We start from the raw sequence: 27,870 nt of genomic DNA on the forward strand, positions 1-27,870 counted from the left end.
GGTTCTTCATCTTTTTGAACTTCCATACTCTTCTATTTGTCCACATTGCATGCACAACATCGTCATTGTACATTTGTGTGCAGCTTGCAGAGAACATCTTGCCAAAACTGGGTCCATCCATAGTGCAGCAACTAATCATGATGCAACTCGCCTCACGCGGCAACATCGCATGAATAAGAATAAGAATAGTTTATTTGTCAAACATAGGTACAGATGTAGAGATGATAAAATAAAATATATAGAACCCTGTATGTTTTGCCACATGGCGTACAAAATTTCAGTTTTTTTTTTTTATAATTGCAGCTATTTATATATACATATGTCAAAGGAAGAAAAAAAAACAATATAAATATGTCATATAAAATATAATAATCAAAACACTAAAAACACTAAAAATTCAAAATCATAACATTAAAACAATATTAATAATTATAAATTGTCATCACTTAAAAATTCATTGACGCTATAATAACGTTTAAATGTTGCCATGGACATAGAGTTGTTTCTTCCTACATATGACAGTAGCTGAAAGTGCCTGCCCGGCTCCGACTATGCGCAATTTCATTTTCTCTATTTAATGCGTGGCTGAGACGCCACATATGGTGACCTGTGGTTTCACCAAGTTTAATTACACAGGTTTTGTTTAGCAGACAGCTATTGGCAGATTTTTCTTTTGGTCGAGCAATGTTTGATATAATTTAATTACGGCTAGTATTTGTTTCTCTGAGTAGCCGGTAGCATGAATTGCGCTATACAGGGTGGAAAGTTGAGATGGGGCAGCAAGGGCAGCTACTAGATCCCTTGCTGCTATGCGAAAATGCTCTTAGGAGACCTTTACTGACTTTTTGAGTGATGACAATCAACATTCACAAATTTTTGATGAAATGCACAGTCAGCGAGAAAGTCGACTGATTTGACTTTTTTTTTAATGTCAATCGGTCCCATTTCTATCAAGGATTTTAAAAACACTCTTTGAGACCAACTAAGGTTAGAGTACTAGAACACCTACAAATCAAAGGAAACTTTTTCCATATAGTTCGTAGGGTAGGTACTAATTTGCAGTGAAACTTTCGCATGTTGTTTTTTTACAAATATGAATCCTTTATGCTTAAAGAAAATTAAACAGTATGTAGACAACTAAAAACTGAACATTTTAACTAAAGTTAGTGTCTTAACTTAACCCAGTATTGCTGCCCCATCTCAACTTTCCACCCTGTATAGATTTACGTTTAGTCAATTGTTTGTTTCGTAATTGCTTCATCTAGAGTTGTGGATAACGCTCATTTTCGAGGCTTAAAGACTCGAGCCCTTAAGACTCCACTATATTCGACAATTAAATTGCGTTTTTCACAACACTAGTTTCATCGAAACACGATAAGCAGACTATCATGGCATCAAAAAATGTAGTTCGGTGCGATGACGATGACGAGCGTCAGCGAGGCGAGGAGGACTGTTAGGAAGAATTGCGACCAAAAGCGCACGAATATGCGAAACGTTGTCTGCCAATCAATAATCTGCGTAAAAATTGTCGGCGAAGTTAACCCCGCATAGTTATTTGCTTACCTGCCCCCTGTACCACAAAAGTTACAAGTGCTACAATTGTACAAAATTGTTAAGTTTCTCTTAGTAAAACGTAACAATTTTGTAAAAATGTAGCACTTGTAACTTTTGTGGTACAGGGGCCTGGCCGCACGCGCAATGAACATAATAAGATCTTCCGCGCCGTCTGAGCCATCCATAAGGCACCGCAGCATTCGCCATTGCCCGCGCGATAAAGTGTGCGTCCTATTAAAATTAAACGGTTCGCGCGATCATGTGATATTGGTAATATCGACCTAATGTGGCTTCAACGCCACCAGAAGGAAGAGAGTTGCGTCTGTACCTACTCAATGGAATGCGAGTAGTTCCGAAATCATCCTGACCATGTTTGCAGATCAATACAAACGTAATAATATACCAACTTTTATTTTTTCATCACACTTGCTCGTAAACAGTGTCGAAACATGCAGGCTACCTTGGTTGCAACCCCCCAAATAAAACCCTCGACCTTAATGTGCTTGTCATGAAACCCGTGGTCGGTAAATGAGTCACTGCCCGTACTAATTTTCTCGTCATGAAGTCCAAGGTCGGTCAATGAATCAGTGCCCGTACTGAAGCTGCTGCGCGTGCTGCTGCAAGATCACATGGAGGAGGCGGAGGGCGGCACTGCCAAGAGCGCAGCCTAAGGTATCGCCAATATTTGGAAGAATTATATTTTTTCTTTTACAAATATAAAATTTTACTCGCAAATGTGATGAAAAACATTGTATGTCGCACGGGAGGTACTAGAATTACGAACATCGACTCATTAAAGCCCTCAGTCTTCGACTTCGGGCTTCTAATAGACTCTCGATCGTAATTCCTTATTTACCGCCCTTAAGACACAATGTACTATTACGCTTATGGGATATAACCACAAGGTTTCATCACACGATGAAATAGCATCACTGCATTGCGCAAGCGAACGGCCAGTTAAGACAGCAGCGCAGGGCTACTGGGCTACTACGGAACTCGAAACTCTGACACTTATACTATTTAATACGAGAGCGAGAGGGACGATAGTTTCGTAGTAGCCCTGCAGTGCCTGTGGTGTGTTGGGCCATAGGGCTCGCCCATGGATCAGCTGCGTAATCGGCAGTTACACTACATTGTTTTGCAGGTGGTAGGACCTTGTGCAAGGTCCGCCCGGATTGCTACCACCATCTTGCTCGCTAATCCTGCCTGCATCTTGCTGCTTGCACTGTTGTGTTTCGGCGTGGAGAGTAAGACAGCCGGTGAAACTACTGGCACGTGAGGTATCCCATCTTAGGCCTCTAGGTTGGCAACGCGTCTGCAATACCCCTGGTGTTGCAGATGTTTATGGGCGGTGGTGATCTCTTACCATCAGGAGACCCACTTGCTCGTTTGCCATCCAGTGGAATTATAAAAAAAAACCTAACAGTCGCAGAATTGTGCGCCGAACCCGAACTACTTCGGCCAACAACCGACGTATTCATATAAGTCTGTCCGCTTACTGCGTGGCCATAAATAAAAGAACTATAGACAATTACTTTGCTCACCCGTGACCGTGACCTTACGATACTCTCCTATCATAAGGTCGCGCTGAATAGAGCCAATTCTACAATAAAAAAATTAACCTAACCAGTTGACGATAGTGTCGTCTGGACAGAAACTGCGTCGTGATGTGATGCGGGTCAGGGCGGGCGTGCGTGCATTACTATCTCGGGGTTTTAGTTAAATATAGTCATACTCAGCGTCACAAAATTTGGCCAACTCTACATACAAAACTACCTATTGCTGCATACATTTGAAGGCCAGTTTTTCTGCCGCTCAGTGCCCTTAGTGTAAGTTTTCGGTTACAAAATACGTCTCGATCGCGTTCGCGTTAAAATCTGCGAATAAACGTTTTCTAAAATCTCGATTTGTATGGAAACACGAACATCGCAAATAGGGATTGCAGTACCGGTACTGAAACCGAATTTCTATTTCCCGGTACTGGATCTACTCCAGTACCGGGAAATACCGGGAAATTCGATACTTTCGGTACTAGAGGAAAAATGTGTTAAATGCTTGTTATGCGGTAAATAAAACGTAGGAAATAGTTTTATAGAAGTTTAATAAATTATGAATCACTGAAATTACCCTCTGTAATTCAATTATTGAGCATCTTCAACTCTTGCTTGACTCAAAGCGCGACCTTACTTATGCACCCCAACCCAATCCCGATACCGGAATAGCGCTTCGCAATAGCAAAGCAGTCCTCCAGCGAAGTGTGCGGTACTTTGCCAATACCAGTACTGGTCTAATCTCGGTCGCACCATTCAATTTTGTGCACATAAGGGAAATATTAGCGGTGTTTATGAAGGTATCAAGCGGGCTCTTGGCCCTTGGCTTTGGTCATTAAAACGACAGCCCCTCTTAAAGACGCGGATGTCTCTGTTATTACAGATAGTCAAAAACAACGGGACCGCTGGGTCGAGCATTATGTAGATCTCTTCTCTCAGCCTGTATTCCTGCATCAGGAAGCAGTGCAAAGCATGCTCAAACTAGACAAATGCACAGAGTTAGACGACCTGCCGCTAGCTACTGTCAATCAGCTCAAGTGCGGAAAGAGTCCTGGCGGTGACGGCACCCAAGCCGGAGTAATTAAACTCCAGTGCATCAGACCAATCATGCACAATCTTCTGTGTAAATGCTGGGAGGAAGGAAGTACCTCAGGACATATGCGACGCTAACTCCGTCACCTTATACAAAAGGAAAGGTGACCGCATCGACTGCAACTGCTACCGCGGTATTGCCCTTTTAAGCATAGTTGGTAAACTTTTTGGTCGAGTAGTTTTGTATAAAGCTGTCCAAAAAAGGGAACTTGTCCCAGTGCTCAAATTGGAGAGGGATAAACCTACTGCCTATGGTCTCCAAGGTTCTCTGCAAGATACTGCTACACAGAATGACGAGTGCTGTCGATTGTACGCTGAGGGGCGAACAGGGTGGATTTAGAGCAGGGCGGTCTTGCATTGATCAAATCAACGTTTTACGCATGATTTTTGGAGCAGTGCAATGAAATGCGTAGTGAACTTTTCACTTTGTTCGTAGACTTCGAAAAGGCGTTCGACAGGGTCAAGTGGACAAGTATTTGGCATGCGCTAAAAAGAAACCAGTTAAAATCATAAAAATTATCCAAAATCTTTATATGGGCTCCTCTTGCCGAGTCATGCATAAGGGACAATTGTCAGACCAGGTACCGGTCACGGCGGGTGTGAAGCAGGGTTGTTTGTTGTCGCCATTGCTTTTCCTCATTGTCTTGGATGACGTGATGCGCAAGGTAACAAGTCAAGAGAGGAGAGGATTGCCTTGGGTAGATGAGGGGGGCCTCGAAAACATAGACTTCGCAGATGACCTTTGTTTATTCGCAACATCACGAGAGCGTATGCAATCCAAGACCAACGACCTCTCCGAATACGAAGGACGAAGGACATGCGGCTTAACACCTCGGATGCGGTGCCGATATACATTAACGGCAGGGCCGTTGAGCAAGTTGGCCAATTCGCATATCTAGGAAGTGTGGTCGACCCGACCGGGGGAACGGATAGTGATGTTGAGGCGCGCATCAACAAGGCGCGGGCGGCGTACGCGCAACTCAAACCTGTGTGGACATCCACCGTAATAACTCGACGCACTAAGATCAGAGTGTTTAACTCCAACGTCAAGTCAGTCCTATCGTACGGATGCAAGACATGGTTCGTAAGGAAGGATATCACCGATCGTTTGCAGGTGTTTGTTAACAAATGCCTGAGGCGTATCCTTGGAATTTTTTGGCCTCGAACTATCTCAAATGCAAGACTGTGGCAAATGACTGACCAGAAGCCAGTAAGCCGAGAAGTTATGACAAGGAAATGGCGATGGATTGGACACACGCTTCGAGGGTCGAATGATCACCTGCCCAAGCAGGGTCTCCGTTGGCAATCTACTGGCAGAAGACGGCCAGGACGTCCTCGGACCACGTGGAGGCGATCAGTTGAGAAGGAGGCTGGCTCAATTGGTCTCGGCTGGGAAGAGCTGGAAGAAGCCGCGCAAGATCGAGCCAAATGGAAAACTCTTCTACGAGCCCTACGTCCCTAGTGAGGGATAACAGGATCACATCATCATCATCATATATTTTTGTAGTACCGGAATTCCCGGGAAATGAGTTTCGTTTCCCGGTACTGAGGGCGATGAAATTTCCCGGGAATTTCAGTACCGGGAATTCCCGGGAGCAATCCCTAATCGCAAACGTTCCGCTAGAGGCGCTGTTCGTGTTTGCATACAAATTGAGATTTTAACGCGAACGCGATCGAGACGTATTTTGTAACCGAAAACTTACACTAAGGGCTCAGTATAGTTGTTGCGACGAACATTAGATGTAAAGCCAAGTTTAGACTTACAAGAAAAATCGTGCAAGTCGCATTACATTGCAAGGCCGTAAAGCCATTGAGTTTGTAGTGGCCAATCGAGCGCCGCAATGTAATGCAACTTGCACGATTTTTCTTGCAGTTCTAAACTGGGCTTGACAAATAATGTAATTGCAGTTTCATCGATTTCCGAAAGACGACACCTGGGGCGGATTGGTAATCTCTGATAGCGGGAGTGGGTACATAGATAGCTGGAGGTATGAAATAACATCTATCTAACTCAGTGTTTTTCAACCTATTTCATGACACGACCCCTTTAGTATAAAGAGATATTTCGGGACCCCCCTACCCGCTGTTTTTTTTTCATGTATTTTTTTATTTTGTGACAAATAGGTATAATTAGTTAACATTTTCTTAACAAATATTTTCATATTTTTGTTATTTTTTACTGAAGTAGTTTTTCCAGCAACTAATAGGGGCTCCGCGGCTCCGCGACCCCGGGGGGTCGCGACCCACAGGTTGAAAAACACTGATCTAACTAATACCTTTTAAACGAGCAATTCTAAGGAACTAACACACACACACCACGCACGCACGCACACAGTTTTCACTACCAGCACACTACGCTGACGTTTTTCGAACTCAATCAGAGCAACACAACCGTTGATCGAGCTACCAGATGTTGGACTAACCTACTTTTTGGCCCGAAATTCTCACGGGATTGTGATAAAGTTCCAAAATTTCGATCACTGGGACATGAAATTTAGCACAAGTTATTTTATGAATCGTTAACGAAATTCACGATTCGTGAAAACCCCAGAGGTTTTTTCCGTAATCCTGAAATTTTGGTTTTTAATGGGGTATGTAGATAGCTAGTCTGACTATAACTTCCTACTTTGCTAGTTGTAATCAGGGATGTTACGGAGATCCGGTTCTGTTTCCGTTAAGTCGTAACTTCGGTTTGGTATTTCACATTCACATCCGTTTCGGTTCCGGTTCCGTTACTTTGAAACGGTAGTCAAGTATATCAGATGACATGCAAGAGCGTGAGCGGCGTACCTATATATAGGTTCAGTTTCATTTTTATAATATACCTATTTTTCATCACACTGCTCGTAAACAGTGTCGTAACATGCAGGCTACCTTGGTTGCAACCCCCCAAATAAAACCCTCGACCTTAACGTGCTTGTCATGAAACCCGTGGTAGGTAAATGAGTTTGTTACTGCCAAGAGCGCAGCCAGCGGTATCGGCAATTTTTGAAAAAAATATTAGTTTTTCTTTTAACAATATACAATTTTACTCCCAAATGTGATGAAAAACATTGTACTTATGTCGCACGGGCGGTACTAGAATTACGAACATCGACTTCGGGCTTCTAATAGACTCTCGTTCGTAATTCCTTATTTACCGCCCTTAAGACACAATGTACTATTTTATTTTATTTTTATATACATATATATAGGTATACATATAGTATTGATATAACAAAAACAACACCAGTCATTTTAAAATTGAAAACATACTGCTCAAAAGTAATATACGGCTGCACAAAAGTAATATGCTGCTGTAAACTGCTCAAAAGAAAATAAGGGCCATGTTGTGACTATACGTAAGTCAAGTGTAAAAATATGGACTTATTTAAAGTTTCTAAAATAAGTACCACAGACTCTTATTCCGACGCGACACAATAACATATTTTTGAGTGGTTTTAATAGATAGGTACTTATTTTTGCATTTGACTGTACCTTACGTAGCTTAATGTAGTTTGTTTGTCGCGTGGCAGATGGGCAGCGCTTGCGAGGCGGCGGAGGGCGCGGGCGCGGAAGGCGCGGAGGGCGACAAGCCGTCGCCGGAGTCGGGCGCGGGCGCGGGCGCGGACTCGCTGGCGTCGCCGCGCGCGGGCGCCGCGCTGGCGGGCGCGCGCTGTGCGCTGTGCGGCGCGCCGCTGGCCCTGGCAGAGGGCACGCCCAAGCTCATGGAGTGCCTGCACTCCGCCTGCGAGCCCTGCATCAACGCCAAGATCGAGGAGAAACAGGCCGGCAGGGATTTTTGCGGTCAGTCTATTTAACTTTTGATTACAATTTGTATAAGGGCCTCCGCTAATTTGCGCGGGTGCACGGCTTGGCGCGGGCGAGATAGCGGAGGCCGCGAGAACGCGATTGATATATGTCGTCGCCAGATCATGAAATTCCTAGGCGTATCATGAAACGCCGCCACGCCATTTCATGTTTTGACCAGCTAGCCACCATATCGTTCAAAACTACAACAAACCTCATCGTCATCGTTGTATGATTTGCTTAACGTTGAGGCATAGCGATTAAGCACGGTAACGAAAGCCTATACAGCCGATACGAAGATTAGTATAGATACTTGTATTTAATCGAAAAATAGCGTAGATTAATTACTTGTTTAGGTCATCGCGCTTTACTATCGGGCGACGACTGTTAAGTATACCATGAAAACTGAGCTATAAATGTAAGATTGTGGTCAATAAAAAGCATTTAATTAGGTTTTTTTCGTGATTCACGACCGTCTCAAGTTCTCAACAAATATTGTTAAAAGAGATATCGTAGAGTTGACATCTTTTGAAAACGAAGGACGTATCCAATCCATGCTAAATCTAGGGTAGATCATTCAAGTTTACCGGAAGATTTTCTTGTCTGTCGCCGATGCTTTTCTTCTTGTGCGGTTGGTGGTATACGTAGTATAGACTGCAGTTAGCGAGGAATATAGTCTCGACAGATTACTAAATTAAAATGTGATTGAAATTAACGAATTAAAATACTTAGAAATATGTAGGACTGTAGTATGTTATTGAATTAGTTATTTTTTAACAATCACGTGCAATTTCCGCACCTGTACACGCAACGAAATGTTGCCGAATAGAATAATATATGTAGATGCTGAGTGCTTCAATTAGTGTTGTTAGAAGACTAGTCTTGAAGACTTTCGAACCTTATAGACTCGCAAACTGTGGAAGTTCATGCTTAGAAGACTAGTGTTGAAGGTTTGAGCTTAAAAACGGTTCAGAACCTTAACGACTCAAGCTTTTTATGAGCTCTCGAGAGTAACAGCCTTATTCGTAAAAAATCCTTAATTGGGGTTTGATCGGTCTGTTACTTAGCAGACTGATTAAGCTTGTTAGACGGTTGTCAAGAAGTATGATTCATAAACGCTTGCTAGCAGTCTGCTAGTTGTTGAGCTGCTGATAGACGGATTAGACGCGTTATGTTGGCCACCTTGACAAATCAAAGACAAAAAAAAATCCTAATCGATAATTTAAAAAAAAATGACAGCAGTGACAGCAAATTAGCAGGAAAAAAAATAAAAAGCGAGACGTTTGTTTTCCCGCCATTTCCGATCCGCATGTTTATGTTGTGCAAAAAGCCATAATTATGTTAATCATTCTAATTTTTTTTTCATATTTATTGTTAATTTATTGTTGCTAATTTAGAGGATTTTTAAATACAAATTCCTGAAAATAATTTTCCTGTTTTTTTTTTTAATCTTTGCGTAGCCCTGCATTCACTATAAATATCTTCGGTATGATTTTTTGCTCTTGTCAAAGTCAGCTGTTCAAACTTGTGGCCGCCATTTTGTGACTTAGCAGGGAGATAAAGGAGGGTCTACGGTCCTCTAACTTTAGCAGAGCCTTGATCGACTGATTAGCGCTAACAGACGTTTATGAATCATGTTTTTTAGCATCGGGCCTTCAAGGAGGCTCTAACTTTTTATGAATAAGGCTGTAAGTCTTTAACACTCGGGCTTAATAGAGAGCTCAAGTTTTAAAAACTCGGGCCTCTTGAAAGCTCGAGCTCTCCGAACCTCAAATTTAAGGTCTGTAACGTGTTAAGCGCTAATTAATTAAGCGTTAAGAGCTCACGCAATGAGCACTCTTTTTCTTAAAAAATATATTTTGACATTGATAGTTGCCAAATTACCTCGGTATACCGGCAGCAAAATTAAATTAATTAACTAATGGCATTTTCTTTACTGACGGCTAACGACGAAAATAGAAATGAATATACCTAACCTACGTGGAAATGGTACATTAATGTGTATTTGTGGTGATATAAATTCAAAGTATGCAGATTATAGATTGATCTGATTTGTTAAAAAGCTTTTAAGACTTTTAATGCTCCAAACTTTATAGACTTAAACCTTCAAAGCTTAGGAGGCTAAAGCTTGAGGCCTAAAGACTCGAGGTTTCTGTGCTCGTAAGCAGCAACACGAGCTTTTTAATCTGAGGCTTATACGGTCGAGGTTCGAGGCTTCTAGACTCAGCAGTCGCGACTCGAGTCTTTTAGTTTACGCCTCGAAGCTTAAATTCACAACACTAGCTTCATGGCAAGGTCATTAGTCCGGCCCGGTAATTGGCAAGCACTTTACCTAATCCTAATTGGCAAACAGAGCTCAAGGATACGGCCGCGGGTTCAAGATGTTCGTATTAACATGTTTTATTACCCAACTGAGGTTCATGTTTGCCGAGCGTAATATGTAATACAGTCGGGACCCACTAAGCTCCGTTTCCACCAGAGAAATGTGCGGTGATGCGTTACGTAGGTACCAGCTACCAGGAATGTGTTTGTCATGTCATGAACCAATAGAACGCTTCATTTACCTTTCCTCGCTCAGCGCAGCTCTAGTGGAAACGGCGCGCGGAGCGAGGATAGCTAAATTTCTATTAGTTCACTAGAGTTTACCCGCGGCATCCCACGCGTACCTAAACTATTCGATCTGGTAGTTATGGTAGAAATTCCGGGATTTTACAAAATTCCCCTGGGAAATCCCGAATTGATATCGTGGTCTTCATTGAGGTTGTGTTAAGAACAACTGTATCATATTTCATAACTCAAGCGGTTGTTATTTCAAGATTTTATTCCTATCCCTTGGGGATATCGGGATAAAAAGTAGCCTATGTGTTTATTCTAGACGTCCAGCTATCTACGCACCAAATTTCATCCAAATGCGTCCAGCCGTTTTAGCGTGAAGGAGTAACAAACACACACACACACACACACACACACACACACACACACACACACACACACACACACACACACACACACACACACACACACACTTTCGCATTTATAATATAAGTAGGAATGTCATGACAAACACATTCCGGAAAAGTGGGAAGTGGGAATTTTCAAGCTGGTCACGATTTTGAATGGGTCCCGGCTATTGAAGTTTAAGTTAATTAACAGAGTTCTAGACTACTAGATTTTTTCCGTTTTTAGTTTTAATTTGAGGAGGCACCGAGTTTTTAGAGCTAATCAATGTGGATATAGTATTCGCGTTGTTAGGCATTTTCTTCGTACTAACTGAAATAAATACAACGTGCATACGCGATAGAAAACATTTAGTTTTGTTATCATTCATAAACTCATGATCTGCCGCACAATATTTACGCCGTACTGGGTCTAAGTATGATACCTACCCTGTGAAAGATAAGAAAGTTTTGAAGTTTTTAACCCAGAAATTTGTATCCCGCGGGTTGGTGATAAACGAATCCTCCACAGGCGTTGTCAGTGATATTCTCCTGCTCGTGGTTAGCCTCCGTTAGAACAAAATGTGTAATTCAAAATGGCGTAGCAAGTTCGTCCCATTGTTCTCGCCGCCCGATTTGATGTTAAAGTGTATTATGTATTATGCTGAGTCAGGGTGCGCGGCCGACCGCAGACCGCACGAGCGAGCTGCTCGCGGCTGCGGTCGGCAGCGGGGCGTACAGTCAAGGGCAAAGATATCGACACGGCCAAAGTTACAAAAATATGTATACACGACTTTATGCACTTAACATTAAGACCGTGTATACATATTTTTGCAACTATGGCCGTGTCGATATCTTTGCCCTTGACTGTACGGGCGGCCTTGCCATGTCGCATCGCAACAGACCGTTCTAAAAAAGCATCTTTGTTGAATATTTCAGTAATAAAGCGCTATCTTAACTATCTTCAATTTTAGCGACATAACAATCAATTACTTAATATTCAAGGATTGGCGTTCAATCAGTTTGGACATATTCTTCAGTCTATGGGGGAGGCCTCCGTCCAACAACAGCGGACGTCCTACGGCTGATACTGATATGATGATGATGATGATGATTGATATTCTTCAGTCTACCCACGCTGGTCGTGTGCCACGTATATTTTCAGGTGTGCCGCGGCCGCGATTGCCGCGAAGTGTAGGTATGCTTGTTTATTTCTATTTACGTTTCTTTTTGGGGTTTCGTAACTAAAGGTCTCAACGAGACCCTATTAATAAGCCTCCGCTGTCCGTTATGTTGCACATATTATGGGTATACTGTACGAAACCCTCTACGCGCCAGTCCGACTCGCACTTGGCTGTTTTTTACTGGTGTGCCGTGTAACTTTAATGAACGAAAAGTGTGCCGTTAAAGCCAAAAGGTACCTGCGCTACTACGAGTATATACGTTGAATTATCTGGAGCTCATTAAACGTAATCGCGGTCTACTCTACATCCAATTTAAACGTCCTGAATTTCCACTGTCAAATGCGCGATTGCGCCTGTCCTGATGCAACCTAGTGCTCTTCTAGTCTTAGTGTCCCCACCTTTGAGTATTTTATTCTAAATTTAGGGTATTTTTAAGCGTGTAGGGTATTTTTTGGTGTAGAAAATTATTTAGAGTATTTTTTAGGGTACAAGTTTTCGAATAAAACGTACGATTTCAAGTAAAAAAATCTGCAGATGACATAGAAGCCAAGACTATCATGGATGCATTGCAAGAATATTTCGAAACGGTGGAGTCGTTGAGCTTTTGCGCGCGGCTTAGCCCGCGTGGAATTCGGTTATCGCTCGCTGTTCCCTCGGGAACTGTGCGTTTTTCCGGGATAAAAAGTAGCCTATGTCACTCTCTGGCCAACTAACTATCTCTATGCCAAAAATCACATCGATAAAATGTCCAAATGTCAGAAAGTCCAGGTGTCACATTGTCCATGGTCAAAAAGTCCGAAGGTTATAATGCCTTAATGTCGGATAGTCCATATGTAAAAAGAGCCCAGGTGTCACATTGTCCATTGTCAAAAAGTTCGAAGGTTATAATGCCTTAATGTCGGATAGTCCATATGTCTGAGAGTCCAGGTGTCACATTGTCCATTGTCAAAAAGTTCAAAGGTTATAATGCCCTAATGTCGGATAGTCCATATGTCCGAGAGTCCAGGGGTCTCACTCATTCTAATTTGGTTTTGTTTACACCTATTGCAATCAAATTGTTTTCGACTCGATCGCCTTTACTGTCAAGTAAATAAGAGCTGCCACCACGTAGACAATACGATAACAATATGGAAAGAGACAATGTAGAATGAGGCCCCAGTCCATCTGCATGACTGGATCAGCTGGTCAATTCTTGTCGACTCGACATGACATGTACGAAGCATCATAGATGCATCTGGATCTTACTGAGAATGGGTCTCAGGGTGTTAGATAACAGACTGGAAATAGTGCAGATGAGCAATCTAGCTCTCTAATCTATTTCAGTTATATTTATCATTTAGTTGTGTTAGTCATATTTTTATACAATGAGACATTATGGGATTCAGGCCTTCAGAACTAGGACGTTTAATCCTTTGGACTTTTTGAGTATGGACTTTTTGACGCTAGGACTTTCAGACACTAGGATGTTTCATCCTTCGGACTTTTTGACCATGGACTTTTTGACGCTAGGACTTTCAGGCACTAGTACGTTTAATCCTTCGGACTTTTTGACCATGGACTTTTTGACGCTAGGACTTTTAGACACTAGGACGTTTCATCCTTCGGACTTTTTGACCATGGACAATGTGACACCTGGACTTTCTGACATTTGGACATTTATGCCCCTAAACGTATAATATTAGTATGGATTTGCTTTGATTTTATTTTAAAAACTTTTAGGGTAAAAATAAATAAAAGTGCCTTTAGGGTAATTTCACATAGGGTCAGGGTAAAAAAAAAACTGAGGTGGCAACACTGTCCTAAAATCATAATGTAATTATAAAGCATACAATGAGCACTTCGGCAGTTATAACAATAACCCTAGGATTAGACTTGAAACAAAACATGGTATTTGCTCGTTTGCCATCCAGTAGAAAAAAAAATGCGATGCCGGATGAGCTCTTCCTATTTCCACATGTATAATTACCTAGTAGTATCTTGAAACTGTATTTCCGGTGATAATGATCTTGATAGCATCAAGGTAAGAGTGATACAGGCATCATTGGAGGGTTGAGACTGCCTTGGCCTTGTAAAACAGCTTGTTTCCACCACGTTTCTAACAATGTGCGAGGATGTGTTGCGATGGATGTGTTTTTCATTAACCAATAGAAACGCTTCATTTACACATCCTCGCACAGCACATCTCTGGTGGAAACAGCTGAGCGGAGCGAGGCGAGTTAATGGTTCATGAAAAACACATTCCTCGCAACACATCCTCGCACATCTCTGGTGGAAATGGAAACGCTGCTTAATAGCGTACCAGGTGACATTGAAGTCGAAACGTGAACTAATAAGTCCCGAATGTAATAAGAAAAATAAAAACAAAAGAAACGAGTCTAGTAGTCTAGAACTCTGATAAAAATAATTTGGTCGGGATCCATTCAAAATCGTGACCGGTTCAAAAATTCTCCGTAATGGGTCCCGACTGTTGACCTTTAAGTTACTTAACGAGTTCGAGACTACTAAACTTGTTTTTCTTTTTAGTTTTTATCAAAAGTTTTTTTTTTCATATTCATTTCATTTTTATTTTCATATTTCTTTGAAAATGGTAGCTTAAATGTACCTATGTACAGTCAGCGTCATATAGTACGTAGCAGTCAAGATCACCAAATACTTGGAAACATACAAATAGTAATTAACATTGACCCAATCAAGGCGATCAAATTGCTCAGGACATCCATCGCGTACAAATAAATCGGAGCACGCACATCACCACTAGTAGCGTAGCAGCCATAATATCCAAAAGTATGGGACACACTAGAAAACTGAGCTTTATATAAAAGGTTTAAGGTTTAATCTCGAGTTGAGTGCGAATTAACACGTCAGATTCGACTTTTTGTTTTTGACAATCACCGAAAAGAGTACCAACTTGTCAGTGATCGTTCCGTCTCTTTCATTTGGAGCCTGACGGCTTTTTTCACATTTTTATTTACATTGTCAGAATTCCGGATTAACGGATTTCCTTTTAATATGGCTTGAATTGGCCAGTATAATTACATTATAAAAGAGTTTTTATTTAATTAAAAAGGTAATGACATGTGCATTTTGCACCAAGATACTGAAAATGGAACACCGTTCACATTATATTAAAGAGGACTAGCTAACTGGATCATTGGACCTTACACGGTATGTAATAAAGTCAATTTTCCTGCGGTATCCCATACTTTTGGATACTTTGGCTGCTACGGTATAATGTCGGCTTGAATGTTATAAAGTATTTGGCGACGTGCGTGCTCCACTATATTTGTACACGTTGGATGTCTCGAACAATTTGACCGCTTTGACTGATTCACTGGTATGACTATTTTGTATGTTTCCAAGTATTTGGTGATCTTGACTGCTACGTACTATATGACGCTGACTGTACTGTAACACATATATTTTGAAATGGGCTAATTATTGGCTTTCATTTGCTTGCTACCCATATTGTTATTATATATTTTTTTTATTTTATCCCCCGCGATATTTTTTTCGCGGACGCCATATTGAGATATATCCTATGTCACTCCAACTGTTGATGAAGCATCTAATGACAGCCAATACGTTAAGTCTGTCCAGCTATTGAGAGGACAAAAGAAATAAACCTATATACGCTCGAAAAATATAACTTCTTAGGTATACTTTTTATGCCATTTTTTTTTCTACTCAAGCTACAGAGTAATAATAGGTTATCCATACCATACGGTTAGTTATTCTGTGGCCATACTAAGGTTACGCTAGCGTTGACGCTGCTTCAATAACATTTCTCGTGGATACGTCACCAATATCACCACAGCAGCGTTACACATCTATAAATACATCAACATTGAAACCCGGCGCGCGGCTCGGAGCGGAACGCCACTTCCGTTTCCGCGAAACTTTCGCATCCGCCTCGAACCTCCGGCTCCGGCCTCCGCCAGTCGAGTCTTCGCCTCATATACGATCCGACGCGTCTGTAGTTTCATCATGAAATCTAAAACTAGCCCCATATGGGCGTATTTTTCCGAGATTGATAAGGACTCCGTGAAGTGCGAGTTGTGTGGGAAGGCTTACTCGCGCCGCGGGAGGAGCACCACGCCCCTGCGCAGCCACCTGCGAGCCATGCATCCTGACAGCTACCGGCAGTACTGCCGTTTGGATCAAGCCAAACAACCCGAGATCCTTGATGCCGGAGAGTGCCCAAAAAGTCCGGAGCAAAAGTTACCCCACTACGACGAGTACATGGACTTCGTGGCATTCCTGAAACACGTGTTTTGTGAATGCGGTCGTGATAGTAAGTCGCTTTACATGCACGTTTATGCGGGTGTTGATAATTTTAACGTCTTTTTCGTGGTCGTTGGTTGGCAGCGCGCGTTGGTCACGGCGATAACGTAGGTTGCGCCGTGCAACTAATAATTATACTTGTGTAAACGATGCTGCACAAAGTATGGTGCAGAGGGAACGCTAGCACAACTTGCAGCTGCTTTGGTTCATTGCTAACCAGGGCTCACCTGAGCGTTAAGTTGTTTTTTTCATAAACTCCCATACCCAAATCGGACCATTATTCTAGATATCTACTTGGGCCTCCGCAACTGCGACAGTTCCACCCCACACGCTTTTTCTTATCAGTTTTTTCTTCCACTTCCGCAACTTTTACAAACGGAAATTGAAACGAAATATTTATGGGAGGGAGACGCACCGTTGCTGGCAGAGGTATTATTTGGGGTGTGCTCCTTACCGCCCGCCCACACTACGTGTGACGGCGCTGCCAGCGTTTTCTCCATACTTTGCGTGTGCTGCTAGGTAGCGACTGAGCAGTGAGCGTCTCGGCCGCGCAATGAACAGAGAGAACGCTAACCGAGCGGCCAGTCGCGCGTAGACATGGCCGGGCCTTTAGAAGCGGACCAAACTGGAGAGAAAATTGATTTAATGATAAAATAAAATGTAACCGATAACATATCTTCCATGGATATGGATATAATCAATCATTTTATGTGTAAAACAAAAATGTACGTACGCTTTTTGTTCTTTAATAGTTCATAGTACATTATTATTGCAAGTTGTAAAAGTTGCGCAATTTTGTACATTATGTTTACTTACATATCTTTACTCTGCGCCTGCCTACTAAATAATATTGCTTTCATACGCTATTGCTATTATTTACATTCTCATCCCGTGAGGGTAGTAAAGTGAGATAAGGCTTTAGTAGACCTAAAAGCTATTTGAGAGTCTCGGTGTTTTTGAAAAGGACTTAAAACAGTTTAAACAGGACTTAAAAAATGAGGTATTAATCTATTATTGCATTTGCAATCTACTGTTCAAGGAAATAGAGTTGAATTTGATGAAATCATCTTGATGAATAGCGATCTACCATCGTGCGTTTCCTTCGCCACTTCCCACGTACAGTGAAATTGTGGAATCAACTTCCGTCACCAGTGTTTCCTGACAACTATGACATCGGGGCTTTCAAGAAAAGGGTTTATACTTTTTTAAAAGGCCGGCAACGGACCAATGACTCTCCTTGAGTAGTTGGTACTCGTGGCAGCGGTGATCATTTTCCATCAGCTGGCCCGCTTCCTCATTTGCCTCCCTCTCATATATAATATAAAAATACAGTGTATTGTTGTAACCTTTTTTTAGTACATTTGGTTAATGATGGTTTTCGATTGTGCAGGTGGCGAGCGCATCACGGTGCAGTGCCCGACGTGCCGGCTGCAGTGCCAGCCCGCCAACATGATCGACCAGCGGTTTGTGCTCGAGAAGTTGTGCACGGACACACCCACCAACAACGGTACGCCATCTCACGTTGCTCCACGAATACACTTACATTGAAGCGCAGTTTAAATCGTGACCACCACTAAAAATTTTAGTAATGGGTCCCGACTGTTGCAGAGTTCTAGGCCACTTATTTTGCTTCCTTTTAGTTTTTAAGGCAGTCGGGTTTTTTTTTTTTTTTTTATAAATTTAATGTTTTTATATAACTTGTAGCCAAATCGCCGACGCGTATATGATGATTATGCGACTGAGTAGGTATTTATAAGACGGTAACACAACATTCTTACGAATTAAAGTTGAATTAAATGGTCCCTGATGCTGTCGAGACAACGTCCTTACGACATTTATACGATTATACTAAATAACGAAAAGTTGAGACCAAAACGTGTACTCACACCTAGAAAATTTTGTTGGGTGTCTTTGGCAATTGTCATTCGAAAATGTACTCAGTGACTACCACAGATACTGAGGTGGCTGGTTGGTGAATATGACAGCAGCCAAACGCGAGTGGCGAATCTGCTACGTGGTAACAATTATGTAATCAGTAGTGGTGGTCGTTATTTGCAGGAGGGACGGAGCGGGAGCAGCAGTGCAACAGCTGCGAGGACACGGAGCCCGCCACCAGCTACTGCACCGACTGCGCCGAGTTCATCTGCGACAACTGCGTGCAGGCGCACCAGAGGTCGCCTCCTCGTGACAATCGCATGTGCTATCTAGTCTAGTCCCGGAGCCCGGACATATCAACCTAACCTGTCCCTAACCTCTGACCAGAGACCGAAGTCTCGAGAACAGTCGTTTCTTAGAAATGCTCAAAAATTAGTAGTAGCTTAGCATTAGTTCTAGAAATTATTTCTTATACTTTGTATGCCGATTGGTTGAGGTATGAGGCTTTGTAGAAATGTTAGAATTACCCTATTCACCTTGTGCTTTTCATGTTTGTCCAGAGGCTAGGAACAGAGGCCTTATTGCCTATTGTTTCTTTTCTTTCACTCAGAGAGTCATAAATGTTTAGGCAATACAGCCTCAGGTTATATGTATGACCCCATGTGTACTTATAATTTTAATTTATTTAATTTAGTCGCATTTTAATCAAAGAACAGATGGTACAGGAAACCATTTTACTTGAATAGTTGTGATCAAACATTTAGAAGTTTAGATAATGATTTCGGAACGAAAAAGTGTAGTAACATTTACACGCTACGACGTGGTACTGATTAAATAGTGCCATCTCTTTCTGTCTTACGGTAATTGCCAACACTCTACTTTCTCTGTAATGGTTCCAAATGAGTTAGCCATTTCGGAGTTGACACATTTCGGCGCGCTCAAAGTATGGCAAGAGCGTATCTAAACTTGTAAATGTTTGTTTGTGATGAGAGTGTTTGATTGCAGGTTAAAGATAACCAAGGACCACACGATCAAGAGCAAAGAGGAGGCGACGGCCGAGCTGCAGGCGGCCCAGCCCGCCTCCGCCCACGACATGTTCTGCAGCGAGCACCCGCAGGTGGGGCCCTCTGCCATCAAGCCTCCATTAGATGATACGGGATACGGGAAATGCCGTGCCGTGCGAGTTGCTTATGTTACGACACTCACATAATATTTCTTGCATCCTCTATATAAGACTTAGGGCCGGCACATAAATTCGGAATTCCGTTTCGAAATTACGATTCGTAATTCCGTAAATACATCACACACATACATTTATTTCAATTATGTACGCACAGGCCACCATACGGAATTCCGAATCGGGAAAAACTTCGGACGGAAAACTATTGTTTTATACGTAGGTCCATAGAGTTGTATGGATTTACTGCGTTCGAAATTCCGAAACGGAATTCCGAATGTAGGTATGTGGCGACCCTATACAGGTTGGGGTTATCTTCATTATTAGTCAAGATGTCGCCCATTAACTCAAAAAGGCGTCCTGGCAGTCCTAGACGGCAATGGCGGAATACAAATATAAATATTTTATTGGATGAACTGGACTACTTCTTGGAGGACTGGCTCTTGGATGCAGTGGAAAGACTGCACTGCCAATCGTCACATAACCTCCGTGCCGCGCGGCCCCGCCTCACAACCCCTAATCACCAAGAAGAAGAAATTTTGGAGGGGGTACTACGTAATAATAATACATCGCATCTGGGGCCAAAATTTTTCTTTTTTCCTCTGTACATTTTTATAAGATTTTTCAATTTGACGTGTGCCTACGATTTAGGGGCTGTTTCACCATCCATTGATTAGTGTTAACTGGCGGTTAGGTGTGATGCCGTCTCTATTTGTTTTGTTCGAATAGACGGAGACGGCATCACATTTAACCGGCCATGTCCCCCCTGTGCCCTGTGCCCCTGTAACGTCGCGTGCGCGTGCGCAGGAGCGGCTGAGCCTGTTCTGCGAGACGTGCGACCGGCTGACGTGCCGCGACTGCCAGCTGCAGCACCACCGCGACCACAAGTACCAGTTCAGCACAGAGATGGCCACGCAGGTTACTTCACACCACTAATGACAAATCACTACAACTAACAACTGTCCAAAACAGCCTAACAAGTCTCATTTTTTGAGTTTTGAAGTGCGTAATTCGGTATACGATTCATATTGAAGTTTTATTTGTTACAAACGGCTACGCAGCTGTGTTGACGATTTTCTATGAAATCGATTTTATTTACAAATAGACTTTCTGGTTATTTATGTCATGTATGCACGTACATGGTGTTAAAAATCCTGTATTATATTGGGTGGAATTTTGTAATGCCACCTGAAGGGAAAATAGTCTTAATACTTTAGATAGAAACATTAACTCAAAAAAAACATTCCTTTTTTTTTTAAAAGAAAGAAAACTGCATTTAAAGTTTTCGAAAATTTGCTTGCCACACCCGGAAGTCGAACCGACTAAAATCTGTAAAAATGACACCCTGTACTTTTATTGCATTGGTCGTTATGGTCAATTAAAAGGATGAAAACTCTCTAACTAACTTGATAAATTAAATGAAAGGAAAACCGTGAAGTCTGCCCTTACACATTCAATGGGTCAAGTTAAAGCATTTATCTACACCCATATAGTAAATCCTCAATTATGCGTTCAAAAACCATAGGTAATGACCAGCATTACGACATTGGATTCTATTAAGCGCTGGTAGTTTTAAAAAATGACGTGTAAAAGTGCCCATTGCGGCCTATTTACTGAATAAATGATTTTGTTTTTTGATTTTATGAACACGGCTGTATCGTAATGCTCATTACGATAATGGGATTTCATACATCATTACAGCATGGTGGGGGGGGGGGGGACCACGTGCAGCAGCAGGTCGTCGCGGGCGCAGCTCAAAGTCAAAGTCAAAGTCAAAATATCTTTATTCAATTTAGGCTATAACAAGCACTTATGAATGTCAAAAAAAATCTACCACCGGTTCGGAAAAACCTCTGCTGAGAAGAATCCGGCAAGAAACTCAACGAGGTATATATTTTTTTTTTAAAACAGATTTACAATATTATTAAATGATATGTATACATCACAAGTATTTAACACAACTTTATTTTAACACAGTAGGTTCGCTATTTGAAGGGATCGCTAATGCGGATCGGAATTATTTCCAAATATCCCTGTCCATGATATAATCATTAACTTTATAATACGCCTTTGATATTAATGTCTTCTTAACAATAGATCTGAATTTTGTATCCGTTTCATTTGTAATATTTTTTGGAATTTTATTATAAAAACGTATGCAATTTCCCAGAAAAGACTTTTTGGTTTTAGCCAGTCTGTAAGATGGAACTTTAAGCTTCCCTGTGTTTCTAGTAGCCTTTGGCTTATCGACGTTAGTGGGAAAATCACATATGTTCTTCCTAACATACATGATTATTTCAAAACATAAAGCGACAGCAGGGTTAGGATACCTGTTTCCTTAAAAAAAGATCTTAAAGATTCACGCGTCTTCAAATTATAAATTGCTCTAATTGCTCTCTTTTGTAAGATAAAAATTGACTCAATGTCTGCAGCAGATCCCCATAAAATAAGGCCGTACGAAATAATGCTATTAAAGTAAGCAAAATACACCAACCGTGCCGTCGCCACATCGGTTAGCTGCCGTATTTTCCAAACTGCAAAAGCAGCAGAGCTCAATCTACCCGCGATTGCTGTGACGTGAGGTCCCCACTGTAGTTTAGAATCGAGCGTTATTCCTAAAATACTGTTGATTTTACAAATTCAATAGTTTGACCATTTAACTTTATATTAGAAACTGAATTCGAGCTAGATGAATTTATCAACGAGAATTTAATACATTTAGTTTTCTTAGGATTTAGTAACAAATTATTGGCAGCAAACCATGCGGATATCACGGACAGGGTTTCATTGGGCTCAATGAAGTCGGTATCTTTTCTACTAACCTTGAACAGTAAAGACGTGTCGTCAGCAAACATAACTATACCGACTTTTGGCTTACCATATAAGTAAGGTCATTTACATAAATAAGATACAGGAATGGGGCAAGAATGGATCCTTTAGGCATTCCCATTTCGACCACAGATCCCTCCGATACCGTTCCGTTAATCGCTACCTTTTGCTTTCTTTGTGTGAGGTAAGATTTAATGAGTTCTAAAGCGAGGCCACGAATGCCATAAAAATTTAACTTACAAATTAAAGTATCATGATCCACACAATCAAAAGCTTTCGAAAGGTCGCAGAATACACCTATAGCGTCATGTGATTCCTCCCAAGCTTGCAATATGAATTTAACTAAACTATGACCCGCGTCTGTAGTAGACCTGCCTTTTGTGAATCCGAACTGCTGTGGATGCATGATTTTATGGGTATTAAAATGCGAGATCATTTGCGTCAGCATTATTTTTTCGAATATTTTGCTAAACGCTGATAGGATGGACACAGGACGATAATCAGAGGGATTATCTTTATCACCTGATTTGAAAATAGGAACTACTTTACTATATTTCATCAAATCTGGAAATACGCCTTCATCTATACAGCTATTAAATATAAATGCTAAAGTTGGAGCAACGACATCTAAAATGGAATGTAGAACCTTAACTGAGACGCCCCACAAGTCTTCCGTTTTTTTTACTTTCAATAATCTAAAAGTCTTAATGATGTCACAGGGAGAGACATGCGTGAATTTAAAATTACTTAAGTTTGGAATAGATACATTTTGTTTTAAGAGCGATTCAGCTAACTTTGAGGAAGACGCGAGACATTTTGTCGTTTCGATGGGGATTTTAGAGAAGTAGGTATTAAACTCGTTAGCTACTTTAACCGCGTCCGTTTCTAATACGTTGTTAATCTTTAATGATATAGAGGACTCCGCGTTCTTACGTCGACCGGTTTCAGTATTTTATAATTTTCCAAACTGTTTTAATTTTATCATCAGAGGACTTAATTTTATTAGTTACATGGGCTGCTTTTGCTTTATTACATATAATTTGAATAATTTTGAATAATCCCTGACATACTGGTGGAAACGTTCATCAGTGGTACACGATTTCTTATCATAAAGATCATATAAGACGTCCCTACTCCTACGTATTCCGGGTGTAGCCCATTCATTGAATGATAGTTTGTTTCCTATTTTAATACGTTTTTTACTACACGTTTTATCGTATTCCTCGCATACAGTATTTAACAATATCTTGAAATTTTCGTTGGATTTTTAGTATTTACTTTTAAATTGTTTACTTTTTGCGCGATGTTTGTTTTGAGACGGTCAAGTCTTTGTTTGTTCAACGGCCTAATTTCTATGGTTTGATTAACACCGCCCCTAGCCCGAGGTAACTTCACTGTTTGAGCTTTGTGATCCGATCGTACTCCACTGATAACAGCTTTTTCTAAATACTTACAAGTTAACCAAATGTTGTCAATACATGTGGCCGAAGTGGTTGTGACTCTGGTGGTTCATTAAATAAGAAATTTAAATTAAAAGATTTTAGAACAGAAATAAACTGGTCTTTTTCAACGGATTGTGATAAAATATCGATATTAAAGTCCCCGCAGACCACCAGCGCTTTATTACGTTTTACTGATTTCCTTAGAACATCTTCCATAGTATTATAAACAAAGGAATACTCGAGTTTGGTGGTCTATATATACATAAAATTAAATACTGTTCCGTTTCCGCAGAAGCGATCTCGCATACTCGTTCAACAGAAAGGCTGGACAGGTCTTTGCGTTCTTTGAACTTTAAACCATTTTTCACTAATATGAGAGACCCGCCACCTGCTGCAGATTCTCTGCAGAGGCGCTGGCTATTGCATAATTATGTACATTAAATTGCATTGAATCTTTTTTTAGCCAGGTTTCTGTTAAGCAGATAATATTGTAGGACTTACGTGGTGTAGGCTCGAGCGAGTGGTAAATACAAAGTCCACACACTAAGTCAATAGTTTTTATTGTCTATTTGCACAGCACAGAAGGAGTAAAGTAAAGAAGCACACACAAGAATAATAGTTCAGAAGAATAGGAAGCGTATCACAATAAGCAACAAGCGAATATAATGCACTAGCGAGCCGCGAACGTACAAAGCGCAGTAGGCAGAGCGACATGCACTCAGAGGCAAAGCATTGCATTGACTGGCGGGCGCCGCGGCTATATCGATTCCCTGCGCCGGCGCAGGTAGCTGCGCTGGAACAGGTTTTGGATGCGCGGTTGCAATGCATCACGACAAGTTAGCACGTCAACGATAATATGAATTGATGAATGTTTATGTGCCTATGTGTCGTGTGTGATTAGTTATTAATATGTAAGTATAGATATGTAAAGTAGGATAAGAAATTGTAAGTAGTAGGTATAATTAGAGTAAGTAGATCGTAAGTAGATATAAGTAGATGTAAGTAGTTGTAAGTAGGTGTAAGTAGTGTAAGTATGTAGTTGTAAGTAGTGTAAGTAGTTATAAGTAGTGTAAGTAGTTGTAAGTAGCCCACATCACTCCCCTCCAGAGACCTGGTTAAGGGCGATAATAATCCGGGAAACGCACTTGCCTTCCCGAGCGGGTAGTTCTAAGGACGCTTCCAGGGCCATGATCTGTCCTTGTAGCTTGCGGAATGTTGGGCACTTGTGGACCTGTGGTAGGCACTATCGGAGGTTGGCTGGTCGAAGGCAATTCATCAGCCAAATAATGTGCTGGTTTTAAGCGGTCTTTAGTCACGGTGACTGTTTTACCTTTTATGATGATTTTAAAATATTTATCACCTCTCTCCAAGACTTTGTGCGGGCCCGAATATACGGGTGTTAGAGGGGCTCGTGAAGCGTCATCGCGAAGGAAGACGTGTTCAGCAGTTGCCAGTTCTTTGAACACAAAAATCTTTTTTCTGTCGTGGTGTGAAGTTGGAACCGGTTTTATTTTCGAGGCGAATGAGCGCAACCTCGCGGTAAAATCTGACATGTCAGTGGTACCGGGTATGCTTGGGTCGTAAAATTCGCCAGGAAGTCTCAACGGCTCACCATACAAAAGTTCGGCAGGGGAGGCTTGCAGGTCTTCCTTAAAGGCGCTTCGTATGCCTAGGAGGACCTGAGGTAAAGTTTCGGACCAGTTAGTGTCAGCATGACATGTAATAGCAGCTTTTAGCTGTCTGTGAAACCTTTCAATAAGTCCATTACACGCTGGATGATAAGCGGTAGTCCGCTTGTGGCGGAATCCAATGGACTTAGAAAGATATTGAAACAGTGCGGACTCAAACTGCCGGCCGCGGTCTGTAACAATATCTACTGGACAACCGAACCTGGCTATCCATCCAGTGATTAAGGCCTTGGCTACCGTTTCTGCCGTGATATCCGCTATAGGCATGACCTCTGGCCATCGCGTAAAGCGGTCAATAGCTGTTAGGCAGTAACGGTAGCCATGGGAAACTGGAAGGGGACCAATAAGGTCAATGTGTACCTGCTGAAAACGAGCACGTGGAAGGTCGTAGCTGCCTACGGGTGCAGACACGTGTCGACTTACCTTGGCTCGCTGGCAGGCCAGACAAGTTTTAGACCACTCTCTGCAGTCTTTCCTAACCCCGGGCCACACAAAACGCTGAGCAACGAGTTTGGCTGTTGTGTTAGCCCCTGGGTGACTTAAGGAATGGAGACTGTCAAAAACTGTCTTGCGAAAACTTTTGGTTACGAACGGTCTGGGGGTCGGCGTACTGACGTCGCAGTACAAGAACTCGCGACCTCCAGGTAGTTCTAGTCTTTTTAGACGTAACGATGACGAGTTAAGATACTCGGCCATTTCTGGATCAGACACTTGAGACTTGGCCAACATAGAGAGATCGATTGGTGCTTCAAGTTCAGCAACCCGCGATAAAGTGTCGGCCACAACATTATTTTTGCCGGAGATATGGCGAATGTCGGTTGTGAACTGCGATATGTAGTCCAAGTGTCTATACTGCCTAGGCGAACAGTTGTGTTTCCTTTCATGGAAAGCAAAACTGATCGGCTTGTGGTCGGTATAGATGGTGAAGTGTCTGGCCTCCAGCATGTGCCGAAAGTACTTAATGGCCTCGTAAATCGCGAGCAGCTCGCGATCATACGGAGAGTACTTGGTCTGAGATGGACTTAACTTACGGGAGAAGAAGGCTAATGGCTGCCATACCTTGTCCTGGCATTCTTGCTGCAGGACCGCGCCTAGAGCCACGTCTGACGCGTCTGTCACCAACGCTAGCTTAGCTCGACAATCTGGATGGGCGAGCAAAGCTGCATTGGACAAGCTTTCTTTGGTCTCGTCGAAAGCCTTCAGAGCGTCACCTGTGAGATTAATAGGCGTGGATCCTTTTACAGCACCTGTAAGGAGGGAATTAAGAGGCGCTTGGATTTGGGCGGCATGAGGTAGAAATCGCCTGTAAAAATTGGCCATGCCCAAAAATCGACGCAGCTGCCTGACATCCTTAGGAGGTGGAAAGTCGCGTATGGCCTCGACTTTAGTATCCAACGGTTTGGTACCGCTCTCCGAAATCAGATAACCTAAAAAGATTACCTGTGGAGCCCCAAACACACATTTGGATACGTTAATGACCATACCGTAGTCTCGCAACCTCGTAAAGATTTCACGAAGGTGGTTTTTGTGTTCGTCTTCGTCCCTAGAAAATATAAGAAAATCGTCTAAGTAACAATAAACGAAATCTAGACCGCGTGTTACCTCGTCTACGAACCTTTGGAACGTTTGGCCGGCGTTGCGCAGGCCAAACGTCATGAAGGGAAATTCGAACATACCAAAGGGGGTAGTAATAGCCGTCTTTGGTATGTCCTCTGTGCACACAGGTATCTGGTTGTAAGCTTTTACAAGGTCGATCGTGCTAAAAATCTTACAACCAGATATGCTATGTGTGAAGTCATGTAAATGTCGGATGGGGTATCTGTCCGGAATAGTGCGAGCATTAAGTTGACGGTAATCACCGCAAGGACGCCAACCGTTATCTTTTTTCGGAGCTAAGTGTAACGGCGACGACCACGGGCTCTCGGAAGGTCTAGCTATTCCGTTCGCCAACATGTCCTCGAACTCCCGCTTGGCTACCTTCAGCTTATCCGGGGCAAGGCGTCTCGGAGCGCAGGAAACTGGTGGACCTGGGGTAGTGCGGATGTGGTGTTGTGTGTTGTGTGGTATTGTACGTTGCGTGCCAGCCGGTCGTGTGATAACAGGAAATTCCTGTGAAAGCAAACGATGATAGCAAGTGTCACCAGTGTACAATACTTTGACAGAAGAAAGGTCATTGCTAGCAGCAGAAATAGCACAAGTACTTAAGCTTGTGATGTTGTCCACTAGCTTTTGGTTTCTACAGTCTACAATTAAATTATAGTAACACAAAAAATCAACACCTATAATTGGCTTAGTAACATTAGCTACAATAAAACGCCACGGATATTCCCGGCGAAGCCCAAAGTCCAAGTTGAGGTGCACGTAACCGAAGGTATCGATGGTCGTCCCGTTGGCTGCTGTCAACTGATAGCTCGTCGGTGTTCGACGCTCGCGCAGTTGTGACTTGGGGAAGACACAGAGGTCGCTACCGGTG

General features: G+C 42.2%; 1 protein-coding gene across 2 annotated transcripts in view; it reads left to right on the forward strand.

Annotated features, from left to right (window-relative positions):
* Positions 1-20,394, forward strand: part of LOC141435564 (E3 ubiquitin-protein ligase TRIM33-like) — a 21,073-nt gene extending 679 nt beyond the window's left edge. Inside the window, exons 2-6 of one of the 2 annotated variants that reach the window (XM_074098283.1) lie at positions 7,712-7,982; positions 17,777-17,893; positions 18,445-18,559; positions 19,267-19,378; positions 20,246-20,393. In XM_074098283.1, coding sequence (XP_073954384.1) covers positions 7,712-7,982; positions 17,777-17,893; positions 18,445-18,559; positions 19,267-19,378; positions 20,246-20,374 — 744 coding nt within the window. In that variant the 3' untranslated portion in view covers positions 20,375-20,393. Of the gene's footprint in view, positions 1-7,711; positions 7,983-15,825; positions 16,397-17,776; positions 17,894-18,444; positions 18,560-19,266; positions 19,379-20,245 lie in introns of those variants that run through there. The other variant, XM_074098285.1, reaches the window with a different exon arrangement.
* Positions 20,395-27,870: the final 7,476 nt, after the last annotated feature.

The sequence above is a fragment of the Choristoneura fumiferana genome, chromosome 15, assembly GCF_025370935.1.
Source record: "Choristoneura fumiferana chromosome 15, NRCan_CFum_1, whole genome shotgun sequence".
NCBI lineage: Eukaryota > Metazoa > Arthropoda > Insecta > Lepidoptera > Tortricidae > Choristoneura > Choristoneura fumiferana.